This window comes from Bipolaris sorokiniana (genome assembly GCF_000338995.1).
Source record: "Bipolaris sorokiniana ND90Pr unplaced genomic scaffold COCSAscaffold_1, whole genome shotgun sequence".
Taxonomy (NCBI): Eukaryota; Fungi; Ascomycota; class Dothideomycetes; order Pleosporales; family Pleosporaceae; genus Bipolaris; species Bipolaris sorokiniana.
Genome location: NW_006911895.1, coordinates 2923874 through 2936899, shown reverse-complemented (window position 1 = coordinate 2936899; position 13026 = coordinate 2923874). Strand labels below are relative to the sequence as shown.

At 51.7% G+C, this 13026-nt stretch overlaps 6 protein-coding genes across 6 annotated transcripts; 5 read left to right on the top strand and 1 right to left on the bottom strand.

Moving 5' to 3' along the window:
* Positions 1–71: 71 nt before the first annotated feature.
* On the bottom strand, positions 72–3792 carry COCSADRAFT_78095 (uncharacterized protein; the record flags this gene model as incomplete). The annotated part of the gene is made up of 4 exons (XM_007696965.1): positions 72–218; positions 291–456; positions 523–3572; positions 3622–3792. The coding sequence occupies 4 exons, from the start codon at positions 3790–3792 to the stop codon at positions 72–74; spliced, it is 3534 nt and encodes a 1177-aa protein (XP_007695155.1).
* Positions 3793–3956: 164 nt separating this feature from the next.
* On the top strand, positions 3957–5775 carry COCSADRAFT_107166 (uncharacterized protein). The gene is made up of 8 exons (XM_007696964.1): positions 3957–4089; positions 4137–4423; positions 4473–4540; positions 4586–4696; positions 4750–5059; positions 5109–5249; positions 5296–5490; positions 5537–5775. Exons 1-8 carry the CDS (start codon positions 3974–3976, stop codon positions 5692–5694), a joined length of 1386 nt encoding a protein of 461 aa, XP_007695154.1. The 5' UTR covers positions 3957–3973; the 3' UTR covers positions 5695–5775.
* A 388-nt stretch (positions 5776–6163) lies between these two features.
* On the top strand, positions 6164–7579 carry COCSADRAFT_32631 (uncharacterized protein). The gene is made up of 2 exons (XM_007696157.1): positions 6164–7075; positions 7136–7579. The coding sequence occupies exons 1-2, from the start codon at positions 6376–6378 to the stop codon at positions 7384–7386; spliced, it is 951 nt and encodes a 316-aa protein (XP_007694347.1). The 5' UTR covers positions 6164–6375; the 3' UTR covers positions 7387–7579.
* Positions 7580–8316: 737 nt separating this feature from the next.
* On the top strand, positions 8317–8777 carry COCSADRAFT_342109 (uncharacterized protein; the record flags this gene model as incomplete). The annotated part of the gene is made up of 1 exon (XM_007696963.1): positions 8317–8777. The coding sequence occupies one exon, from the start codon at positions 8317–8319 to the stop codon at positions 8722–8724; it is 408 nt and encodes a 135-aa protein (XP_007695153.1). The 3' UTR covers positions 8725–8777.
* A 351-nt stretch (positions 8778–9128) lies between these two features.
* On the top strand, positions 9129–10602 carry COCSADRAFT_215977 (uncharacterized protein). Its single transcript, XM_007696962.1, has one exon. It carries the CDS (start codon positions 9296–9298, stop codon positions 10331–10333), a length of 1038 nt encoding a protein of 345 aa, XP_007695152.1. The 5' UTR covers positions 9129–9295; the 3' UTR covers positions 10334–10602.
* Positions 10603–11561: 959 nt separating this feature from the next.
* COCSADRAFT_77936 (uncharacterized protein) lies at positions 11562–12754 on the top strand (the record flags this gene model as incomplete). The annotated part of the gene is made up of 2 exons (XM_007696961.1): positions 11562–12162; positions 12225–12754. Coding segments are annotated over 2 exons (1131 nt in total), but the record flags the coding sequence as incomplete, so codon positions are not given.
* Positions 12755–13026: the final 272 nt, after the last annotated feature.

Here is a 13026-nt window from a genome sequence, read left to right as displayed (position 1 = left end):
AATATATGCCGTCACTTAGCCATCCACCAATACAATTTCCCCTAAGAACATCTACCGCCATGACTATCCCTTCACTCCGCTTCCTCCCCCGCCACCACCGCCGCTCTAATCCCATCCACAGCAGGCTTCAAAATCTTCGACGGCAAACTCCAATCATGTCTCTTCAACCCCTCCTCCCCCATCAAAAACCACAAGGTCTCCGCCGCCGTAACACGAATCTAAACCCCAATCCACATTAGCACACACTCTCTTTCACTACACACACTACAAGAGCAAAACCTCAAACTCACCTTTGGAAACGGATGCAACAGCATACTCGTCACTTTCCTCAGCGTCTCCTCGCGCGTCACGGGCACGCTGCCTAGTCCGCGGTACATATCCAGTGCGAGGTGCAATTTGTGCACGTGCGAGGATTTGAAGTGAGATTTTTGTGCGTAAGACAAGAGGGTGCGGAAACTAATTTTTTTTTCTCCTTTGTTAGCAGTCTGGAGTCCGAATGGGCAAGTGAGGGAGTCTACGTACGAGAAGGATGTAGTAGTGAGGCGGTGCATAACGTGCATATCGAATAAGAAAGCCAGGACTTCAAGGAGAGGAAGCAGAATACGGTCGTTGTCGAGGTGGGATTTTAGGAGGGTGAGGAAAGTGGTTGCGAGGTCGAGGAGGGAGTATTGGTCTCCGGCATCAGAGGAGGACGGGAGGGTATCAACGAAATCAAGCAACGCCATACGCGAGTTCTGAACCACGGATTCCGAGCCCATACCCGCTGAGCTGACGAAGCCGACGCAGATGGCTTCTTTGATGATGGTGTCTGCTGAAGATTGCAGTGGAGCGAGGGCGGAGAGGAAGAAGGATTTGGAAGAGACGCCTGCGTCGAGTGCGCTGGGGTCGAGTGCGTGGTGTAGGACTTGACTAGCTTTGACACGCATTTTATCTAGTTTCTCGAGAGACAAGCGTAGGACGTCGGCGTAGATCTCGCGGCCACATGGCTCGTGGGTTGAGCTTAGGAGACCGGATGTCCAAGCCAAATGGGCGGTATTTAGAGCTTCTAGTCGGACTAGGGCCCCGACGTCGCCTCGTTCGGTGATGGTGTAGTCATTGAGTGCGATGTGCAGGGCGCGGCCTACCTGCGTTTCTGCGTCTGGGGCGAGATGGTACGATGCTGAAGATTTACTGGCGAGGAGGTCGCCCAGAGCGCGCAAGGCTACAGTGCGAGCTTCGATGGCTACGGCGGCAGTGCATCGGAATGTGAGGACCTTGACGATGCGGCGCTGGATTTCCTCCCTTTTCGTGTCAGCCGGAAGGTTAGTCAAGTTGGCATATGCGGCTCCGAGCGCGACTGCGTGTCCTGAGCATCTGAGTCCGTTGTACGAGGCTTCGTTCTCTAGTCTAGTCAACCACGACGATACGACCTCAATGGTGTCGACTTTGGGTGTCTTGGAGAGGAGTAGAATGACTGCTGGTGCAGTGACGGCGATTCCATCCAAGACTGGCTGTTCATGTCGAGTGAGGCACAGATCAAAGAGGCGACAGACCTCTTCCGTGGGTATCTCGGATGACTTGATACTACTGGAACAATCAGTCGTAAACGTAGCCATTGCTGCAATGAATGCACATATGGAGGATGCCGTAAACTGTGGTCGCAGTGCTGGTGAGGTAAACGCCTTGTCTTCAAGCTTCAAGTCGCTCAACAACAGCGCCCAAAGGTCCGAGAGAGACGCATACAAAGCCCCATCTCCACTGTTGTCAATTAAGGTTCTTGCAGTGTCCACGAGAGCTGCAAGCGTAGATACTAGTCCTTGTCGCTCCTCTACTTGTCTGGGGCGCAAGGCTGAAAGCGTATTGCGCACCTGTCCCGACATTCTTTGTACCACAGCCAGGGAGCGTCCCTTCGATAAAGACCCCACGGCTTCTGCTGCAAACAAACGCGATTCAGAGTCCAAAGAGCCTGTTCCTCGCCAGTCAAGGAGGCCTTCGAACAGCGCTTCCCAATAGAGCGAGCTCAAGTCTCCTGCCTTGATTGCCACATCACACATTGCTCGCTGACGGAGGCCGACAGCATGGAAATCTACCATTTGCACCAGCGGTATGCCTTCCTCAATCGTATTCGGGTGTCGACCAATCAGTTCCTGTAGAGCAGCGGATGATCCTCTTCTGATGTTGCCTGCTGGGTCGAGACAAGCAGCGACTACCAGTTCAATTGCAAGGACCTGAGGTACATTCAATGATTTAAGATGCTCTGAAGCGCGTATCGACGCTGTGTCCACAACAAGGAGATCTGCAGTAGCATAGCGTCTCGAGAGTGCCCAGATGCCAAAGCAAGCTGCGTCGCGAACGTTCGTACCGATGGATCCTCCAGTGGGTGATCGTTGCTCGAATCCAAGAGAGAGCAGAAGAGCGTTCAGGACGTCAGGCAAGTGGTTTGTTTGGACTGCTTTACGATAGAGCAACTGAGAAAGTGTCAACGTCAATCCGTGCCATCTAAGCGGATTTACACTGCTCAAGTTGCGTTTGGAGCTCTGCCAGTAGACGTTCTCGGTGAGGGAGCCTAAGATTGCCTCAACCACCTCGTCAGCCATTTCGGTGTCAAGTTTGAGTGTGATTATGCTGAGTGCTTTGCTTGCCCCGTATCGAACAGGAGTATCTCCATCTGCAAGTGCTTCCAGGAGGAATTCGATGACTTCCTCCAGAACTGTTGTTGGATCAAGCCCAGGTATGACGGAGGTTGTCTGCAGACAATGCAGGACAATATTTCGCAGGCTTTTTACTACTAGTTTGCGAGCCACAGCCGACGATTTGATGAAAACAAGGCTCTCTTGGTCCAGTACTTTTCGGCAAGATTGATAAGTTGCAGCGAGAAAAGGGCCAAGTTCTTCGTTCGTAGCGGATGCAAGGAGTCCAGATATGAACGATAATACACCAAGGCACTGGTGTATATCAAATTGCTCTTCGTTCACTTCAGAGAAGAAGGAAAGTGACCACGAAACCATGGAGTTCAGTAAACCCATCTTCTGCATATCTGGACGTACACAAATTCGAACCAATAGTTTTGCAGCAGCACTTTTCTCTTTGGTTGGGGCTCGGAGTTGCGACATGCATATGGAGAGCACACGGAGGGCTATCCCTGGTAATTTGGTAGGCAACTTCAGCCCGGGCGCAATTGAAGCTTCTGCAGAATTCTGCAGCCCAGACATGGACTCCAAAGGAAAGGGAGCCAGTAACAACTGCGAAAGCCACAGGAGCAGTACATAACGGCGAACCCATGGCCGGTCACTCTGAGATAGTGCTGCCTCAGGGCCATCGTTAGTACTATCTTTGCAGGCCTCGAGCTCCCTCAAGATTGGTTCGAGGTAACGCGGCTCGTTGTTGAAGAATCCTTTGATGACCTTTTCACCGCGGACTTTGCAGAATACATTCAAAATACGGCATATGGCATGTGAGAGCGGTAAACAGCCATCTTTTGGATCCTCTTTGGTGCTCGTCGAAATGGTTTCCAAGTAAGCATCAACCAGTGGCGGGATAAGAGTCTTAAGGTGAGTGTCCAGAAGTTGAGGATCCTCTTGAAAGGGCTCAATCTAATAGTGGTCAGCCCGAGTACTGCTGGACAGTTTGTTAAAGCCATACCAGGCTGCACGCTTTGTGCATATCAGCCGTCCTAACATTGTGGCGGACAGAGCCTGATGTAGAGCCTTGCTGGCGTTTTCGTAGCAGTCGTGGGAGAAGCTTCTCAAGGTCAGGGAGCAGCAGAGCAGATGCTCGCTGCAATTTTAGATCTTCGTCTTCAGCGGCGCTCATTTTCGGTCATGATAGAAACATGGTGGTTGACTTGTGTGCAATGATGGATGCCTTAGTGCTCGAGTCAGTTTTGTCGAGATGGGAGCGCAAGACGCGTGAACACGAGTCAGCCTCACGACGCGCTTCTACTACTTTGTTCATCGTAGTTACCACAACTACGATAACGCCGACAATTTACACAATGGCCCAGGAACAGTACAAGGATTATCTGGCGGCAAGAATCCTTGCTGAGAATAAGCCTGTCACCTACAGGCTTCTCAGCAGAGCGCTCAAGACCAATGTCAACACAGCGAAACGGTTGGTACTGCTATTGCGAACGATGAATGCCAGCTCACCACAGATAGGATGCTCGCTGAGTTTCACAAGACGCAAAATGCACGCAAGCCGAAGTCTGTTCACGCCACTTATCTTCTCACCGGTACGCCTCGAAACAGCGAACAGAACAATGGCTTCAAAATCCGAAAAGGCGAAGATACCGACATGCGTAGCTCTCCATTCATAAGTTCCATGCCCGACCAAGAGGAGGATGGAGAATCGGATTACGCAAGCGATTCTGACGATGAGGATACTCCTGCACCAAGAGGCGTGAAAGAGACTCAAGTCTTGCTAATTCGGGAAGAGGAGTTGGAGGGTACGTTGTGTCAAGGGTCGCTATGGATACTCGCTGACCGTTATACTAGAGACTCTCGCAGGGCTGGAAGAAGGCGCATCTGCCCATATCTACAGCCTAGAACCCGGGCCGCTCGAGGTATGCTCGGTTTCGACTCGGAATAGACGGTGCTAAACATGTTAGATCTTCGGAGTGTTGTCTCTATGTAACCACGAGGTTACGACAAAGTACGCAGACGTGAATCCTTTGGAGCGATGGAATACGTATGGCTCAATCCGTAACCAGTACATCAAGGTATAGTATTTGCCTTATGTAGGATATAGACAGTCAAGCTAATGTCACAACAGAGAAGGACTGCGAAGTACGCCCCTCCCACCGCGGCCAATTCCTCAAAAGCTTCCGCAAAGCCAGCATCCAAGCCTGTGGAAAAGTCTACCGACAAACCTGCTGCAACTTTGGGTACAAAGGACAAGGAAAGCACCGAGGAAAATGCATCGGGACGGTCAACTCCACAACCTTCGGCGGGCGCGAGTACGCTCAAGCGGTCCGACTCAAAGTCAGGAGCGAAAAAGGATAAGGCATCCAGTGACATATTCAAGTCATTTGCCAAGGCCAAACCAAAGGCGAAGGAATCTACACCTGCTCCAGTAGAAGACGGTAGGTCGACCTTGTGCTGATGTCCATACTATATGACTAACATGCCTAGAACCAATGCAAGGCATGTCCGAAGACGAAGACGATCCAGACGATGAGCCCGAAGTCAAGATTGACGAAGAGAAGAACGAAGCAGCTCGCAAAGCTCGTGAGGAGCGAGCGGAGCGATTACGCAAGATGATGGAAGACGATGGTGAGTCAGGTGTAGCGGGCATTTATTTCATATCTAACTTGTGCAGACGAAGACATGCCCGATGCACCAGCAGCAGCAGCAGCAGAATCACAGGCTGAAACTACTCCGGCAGCTACAGCCACAGCTGATGCCGCAGAGCCAGCAGAGGGCGAGGCCACGTTCACAGTGACGAATGGCCGGAGACGCGGCCGGAGACGAGTGATGAAGAAGAAGAAGGTCAAGGACGAGGACGGCTATCTAGGTGAGTGGACTTTGTGCGGTCCAGAAAATCCACTGACATGTTACAGTCACCAAAGAAGAGGCTGTCTGGGAGTCGTTTTCTGAAGAGGAGCCTGTACCGAAGAAGGCCAAGCCTGCACCAGCGAAACCAGCAAGCTCCGCAAAGGGCAAGAATGCAGGTAAGAAAGGGCAGGGCAGTATTGCCAGCTTTTTCAAGAAGGCCTGAGACAGTGATTTCACTACTGGTCTTGCTTTTGCTAGAGTACCTATAGCTTTCGATGCCATCACCACAATCAACTTGAGACGATAAATCATATTTCTGTGTGTTTAGAATGCTTGTCCATTAAGCCTGTGCATAGCATAGTCTTTCCAAGCCGGATTAGAATGGCACATGTACCACGTTACCATTTGCTCGTATAGGCATGACGTTTTGAGCAAAAAAGTAGTCTAGTGAAGGTAGCCGGACTGGGGGAAGCGAAGGTCGTCCAAGTCGCCGACATGTGTCACGCGATACCCTTGCATTGTGCCCAGCATGGTATAATATATGGTATATATTGACGTACTGTTCGGATTACGGAGAGGCCGCGCCTTGGTGCAAGGTGGCTCGCAGGGGCGGGGTAAACTGCCGGGGTAAGTACTAGACGCGGAAGCAGGCGCGGAAGTAGACGCGGAGGGGTAAAGTTTTTTTGTCAACAGTTGAATATTGCAATCGCTACAACTCGATGCTGGACATGGGCAATTTCTCCATGGCATTTTACACTTGAGACAGTTCAGCACGTAATAGTTTGGTTGCACTAGAGCGGTGTCTGACCTCATTGACTTCTGCACGATCGCATAGCTGCTGGGTGTAGATGATGACGACATCACTTGGGGAATATATCAATTGCTCAACCACTTGAGCTTTAACATGTCCTCTAGAACACTTGCAACTCACCTCTCTACTTGTTCTCGCTCGAGTAACTCAGCAACCATAGCTTCACGCACTGCTTCGCACCGTCTCTCGCGTGTCCTGCACACCATGTCCACTACAACACCCTCTGCGGCAGCGCTGCCCCCAGCACCATGGAAAGCGCTCTTCAGCGAACACATCTCCAAGATGAAGTCGCCCGAGTTCGTGCTCGGGACGCTCGACAAAGCACCTGAAGGCTCGCCTACATCGTACGTGCCGCGCGTACGATACTGCATTCACCGCGGCTTCTGGACTGAGCTGCCAGAGAACAAGCACAACGACGCGGAGCGGAACCCACCCGTGTACCAGAGCGACTGCCCGACGTTCACGACGGACGTGCGCATGGAGAAGGTGGGACAGATATTTGCGTCGAGCGCGGGGCACGCGGAGAGCAGCGAGCAAGTACAAGGAAGTGGAGGTGGAGGGCCCGTAGAGGTTGTGTATTGGAACGCTGATACTGGCTCGCAATGGCGGATCAAAGGACGCGCATACGTCATTGCAGATGATATTGAGGCGAGCGAGGAGAGCAGTGGCGTGAGGACTGTCAAGAGCGAATTGGGGAAGAGGATGAGAGTTGTGGACGAAGGCAAGCAGGGCGAGTTCAGCTGGCAGAGGGAACTCAGGGGGTTCTTTGGTAACCAGAGTCCCGGGATAAAGGGTAAGTGCGCTTCGTTTGGATGATGTGACTACTGTTTTCTGTGTTCTGACACTGCTATAGGCTCTTTTAAGAATCCGCCGCCGGGTCAGCCTACGTCTAAACCGTATGATCAGAAGCTTGGATTGGGCTCAAAGGTTGATGGCTTGGACGACGAGGTGGCCCACAAGAACTTTCGCGTTGTTGTCATTGTGCCGGATTCGGTGGAGCAGACGGATCTTAGCGACCCTGAAAAGGCGCGGAGGTACAGGTACACGTTTGATGAGAGCAACAAGGCGAATGGTGGGTGGAGGACTGAGGAGCTGTGGCCGTAGAGGCTGCAAGTTTGTCGAGGCGCATTACATTGCTTAGGACAAGAATAATATCCCAGGTTCCTGTGACACGACACAAACATGTTGATGTTTTCAAGCGCTCGATTAGGCACGGCGATGATGTGCGTTGTATGTTTTGCAAGGGAGGATCTGTTGTGTAACCGCTTTGCCGCAGCCACCCACACTTGGGGAGCGGAGTTTGTGGGCAATTTGGCAAAGAATACGACATAGCTCCGATGCAGCCTTACCAAGACACTGGTTCAGGTCGGCGACTTAATCAGAGGGCCTCGCTTGACCCTGTTGGCGATGCAAACGGCCATAAAGAAGTGTTGAGCATGCCTCGCGAAATGCATCGATGGCATCATTATTTGTTCTGTCGTCATGAAAAGCATCGGGGGTTAACAACAACAACGACAACAACGATGCACAGACAATGATTAGTTCGGAGGGGCAACGTTTGGGGCAACGGTTGGAGAGGAGGCGGGTTGCGCGGGCTGCGGGCTGCGGGCTGCGGGCTAGGCGAGCAACTCGGACAGGGGTTTTAGAGTTTAGGCGTGCAGCTAGACTGTGTCGAGGGTGCAGTAATACGTGCATGTCATGTCAATATACAGACATGCGTATGGTAGGCCAGTAGACAAGAGTCAAACGTATCGGCATACGCATATAGAACTCGGTGCATGCCTATGGGCCAACTGACCAGGGAAGGGGGTTCAATTTCCGAGTATGGATAATCACGTGACATATCGTCAACCCGGACTGTGCGCGCGCAAGTCACGATTAAACTCTGCCTAGTCGACGCTTCGTGCAGTAAGTAGTAGGTATATTCACAGTCTGGATACCACTTGACTCCTGAAGCCAACATAGGGCCGAAAGGTAGCATGACAAGAGACAGTGCTGACACCCCCTTCGACGACTGGCCAACAGGCGGACACAATGGTTAGCAGGGCCATGTGCTCCCTTGTCCCCTTCACCGCTTCTGGTTCTGGTATGCATGTCGCTTCGCGCGTCGACATGGAGGGGAGGGGGCGAGATTGTTTTGTTTCGGCAGAGGCGCTGCGGCGTGGCCTCAAAGGCGCCGTGGCTGCGCTGATTGGAATCATTAGCCGCCAGATTGCAGCACACATGCGCCCCTCCCCGTCGCCCGTCGCCCGTCGCCCGTCGCCCGCCGCCAGCCGCCATGGGGAAACGGGGTGGAGAGAAAAGGCTTCTTGTCAACCGGCCGCCTGCCTCATCGGCCCGCTCGTTTCTGCTCGTCGAGCCAGGTCAAACGTTGCAGCAGATGAGGCACTGGTCTTTGCGATCCTCAGCGCCATTTGCGAGCAGCTTGTGCGAGGCAATTGATTCATGCAATGGCGCCGCATCCTGCATCAAGACCGAGTGCGAGCTGCAAGCCTGGCTGCTCGATCTTCGCCAAGGGTATTGCGCGTTGCTGAACCACTCCCGTGGGAACCCCAAGTGCATGCCGCGTTGACAACGACGTGTATGTAATTCTGGCGGCCCTTTCTCCCCCCTCGTCTCCCTTCCTCACCTTCTTCTTCATGCAATACACCACCCCCCGGGGGTACACAAGTCACCATCTGGCCCCGTTGATCACGTCTTCTATCGGTCCTAGTCCCTGCCCACCAGCCGCCTCTCCCCCATAACTAGTAACTGCTGATCCTCTGGCCCGCCTGGTTCGCTGCTCGCACTAATTCTCCGCACCCGCTGTGCACACACACCCTCACACACTCAAGTACCCCGACGCTGTCCCCTCTTGACCATACGACCACGCGACCTTCTTCCTTTGCTGCTGCCAGGCCTTTCTGTTTACACCACCCGTATCGCTGGCCCTGCTACATGCAACAACCCGCAGTCGTCTGCGCCGTACCGCTTACTTCCGCATTTCCGTTCGCTGGACGCCCAAGCAGCCACCATGTCTGACATCGACAAGTCGTTTGCCTTTCTCCAGGACAACATCCCGCAATGGCTGCACCAGATCACGACCGCCGAGGACAGGGTGACGGCAACGCAAGACGAAATCACAAAAGTACCTATATCACAGTCGCCATTCGCAAAGCAGAAATCAGATTCGACCGCTTCCATACGCCCGGGCAAGCTCGACGCCATCGCAGAAGACGCCACGCCCTCGACTGCCACGCCCGCCGACCCCATTGTGAGCCGGAAACGCAAGTCTCTCTCCATTTCCTCGAACCAGGAACCCGACTCCGCTCGCCATCGCTCTCGGATCATGGTTGTCACCAGCTATGACGGGGATATGCAAAAGTCTTTTGAATTACTGGTTCGCGCTTTCGGAACAGGGCGCAACCTGCTACGAAAGGCCAAGATGGAAGCCAGGATGAACGATATGGCCTCCATGGCATCCTCCAGCGAGGAGGACGATGACGATGACGACGAAGATGAAATCAGCCCAGCCAAAGTAAACTACAGAGCACGCATGTCAGCACTGCGGGCACGATCGGCAGCAAGACGAAGTGGCCGATTAGGTGTCAGTAGCGGTGTAGAGACACCAGCAGAACTATTCGACTCTACAGATAAGATACTCGAACAAGCACAAGAACTATGCGAAAAGGCAGCGCATCTCACCCTGCGCGACGGCGACTGCAGAAAAGAATTAACGACAATACGGAAGAGCTTCGAGGCCCTGTTAGAGACCGCCAAGACCGAAATCGACAAATGCAATGCGCGCAAGTCGCAAGACCCACCAGAGTTGCAAGCACATGAAACCTCGGATACCTCCATGTCGTCGCTGGAACCCGAGGCGGTCTACCGGAAAGATGTACACCAAATCTCTCTGCCGGTATCCGACAAACATTCCAAGCCCACCAGCCCAAGAGAAGCCGCCGTCTCGAAACCACTAAACACTCTCAACATCGAGGTCGACGAAAATGACGACTCTGACGAGGATTTCGTCTTACCCCCAATCCGGCTCACATCCCGCTTTAACCGATGAGACAATAAGGTTCTCATCTCTCTCTCTCTCTTACATATACAGTCGTTATCTCTAGTGCGTTCAAGCGGGTCACGTTTCATTCATGCTTTTTTTTCTTTTTTCCCCATCTGGCGTTCTCTAGGGAGGATTATATGTACTCGAAGGGGGAGGGATTTCCAAAACAACAATCAAACTCTCTTCTTTCTCTTTGCATCATGTTGGAAATGAAAATTATGGAGGGGTGTCGGTGGGGGGACATAAATATATCCATGGCGTTTCCGAGCTACACGCGCCTAGCGGTTCAGTAGCTAAATATCTGGCATTTCTGTTTCACTATTGAACGTGCATGAATGTCATTGTCATGTGGATTGTTGGTTATTCATTAAGAAGTATTTTGTTTCTAAGGGATATGGTACTACTATCCTTTTTCTTTTAACGTCGTTGGACACGGCGCGTTTCGCTCGCTATTTTGCTTGTAGGGTTGGTGTCTGTGTCGGTTGATCTGACCTGGTGCCCATGTGTGTAGTTTTTTTAATCGACGAAGTTTTCGGTGTACCTTTTATATATTAGATGTCATTGTATGTCGATTTTTCTCCAAAGGCCCTTTGCCTCGATACTGGGTGTGCAAGCGCTTTCGTTCGTTACTAGACGATGCAATTTTTATATTTTGAATGCTCTTGCCAAATGAATACTTTGTCGGGTATGAAGTGATGCCACAAATATATCTTGGGTAGAATATTGACTAGCCGTCAGCTTCCTGTTCGTGAGTTGGTTTTGGCCGGGTTGATTGCACAACGTGGGTATGGTTGAGGAAGGGGCGCTGGAGTAGCGGAAGCACTATCTGGTCGCTCCTTCCTGCGAAGACTCAACCTTATTCAGCAAACATCTCACCACGCTCCACATACGCATTCGTGTTCCGCTCGCCGTTCAGATAGTATCATTACTTTACCTCGACACATCTCGTCCATGTGACATACGGACGCAGCCAGTGGTTGTGGATATGGCTCGTTCACTTGATTTTTCACACTTTATTGAGGTCGATGAAGAAGAAGCAATGACTTGCCCCGGATATGAAGGCAGTGAGGAAATCATGGAATCCATCGAGAACCCGATTAGTCTATCTCTGACTGACTATTACTACGACTGACATGTACAGCAACGCGCGCCGTCTTCTGACCTCGGTTTTGAAAGTACTGCGTCTGAACCTGACGAAGACAAGAGCGTTGGTGTTGAAGAGTCACACCCTCCGCCTCCAACTTCTTCCGCTCCCACCTCTTCCTACAGTTTTCGCAGTCGGAATAAGAGCAAGCTCGTCTACGATGCAAAGTATCATCCTATGGACGATGCTATTCGGCCAACGCAAGCGGCAAGGCGTCGCTCAGCTCATGGAATGAAGCAAGTTTGTCTCGATGCAGATGACGAAAGTGAGGATTCTGCCGCTATCTACACTGACACAGAGGAGTCCATCGATGAAGAAAGTGAGGCTGAAGAAGAAACAAGGCAAAGTGCAAAGAGTAAGAAGCGCAAGCTCACCCAGTCACGGCTGCTGTCAGTTGAACCGACTCGTCGCTCTCCTCGCAAAGTGTCGGATCTGAAAGTTTTGTACGACATGAGTGTGCATCCTCAAGACGAGTTTCTGGCTGTCACTAGTGAGGAGGAAGAGATTGTGCCCAGGAAGAAGTCAAAGAGATCTAAGCGTCTACATGTCGATGATATGGACTCGAGGGATGGAGTTGCGCCGTCTAAACCAGCGCACCGAAAATATGCTGATTATGTCGAAAACTCCACATCTGATGAAATGGAGTTCGATAGCGGAGGTGCTATTCCAAGGATAGAGATGGGCACAGATTGTATGCAAACATCATTCTCTACTTTTAGGGTTTGCCAAAATCGGATACTAACCACATACCAGCTGTCACGATGGCTGAAAGCTCGATTCCACCTCCAATCGCAGCCAATCCGCAAAATGATATCAACCGCAGTGACAGCATTGACTCGTTGCACTTGTCCCCGGGAAAAAGATGCTTCCGTCACGACAAAGATGCTTGGCCAGTCTCTTCAAGTCAACCTTTTACCATCTTCAACGAGAAGCTCGCGGACCCACTAGCTCGTGAGGCACACACTGTTTCGCCACTTAACTACGAACATGACGACAAAGAGAACGCGACCGACAACGACAATATAGACGTCGACCCGCTTTCTTCAGTAAATGCAAGTGTTTCTATCATTCCCGAAGCACAGTATAGGCAGACACGCGAAGATTGCGAGTTGTCGAATCATCGTGCCCTCATCAACTACGCTCTCTATGATGATCCTCATCCGCAGACGTACGGTCTTGATGGAACTCACTGCAGCGGTTCGGGGGAGATGGATGCGTTTTCTGAAAGCATGAGTATACTTGCGTCTGGTAGGGGGCTGCCTCTTGGGAAGAGCGCGGAGTGAATCAGACATGTACTCGAGATTCAGCACCGGGCAGGAGGAAGAGAAGGAACAAAGAGCAACAACCGAGTCTTATCATAACGGCGGCGGACTCGTCAGCACCTCTGAATGCTCAGACGCAAATTTCCCTGCTATATCAACCCATCTTTCATATCAGGTACTTACATACCCCATCACCATGTCCTGTCGCTATTTCCCAGCAATGTACTCGTCCACCCATGTAGTCCTTACGCAGTAACATCATACTGTTACATACTTAAACTTCCGAGTCAAGA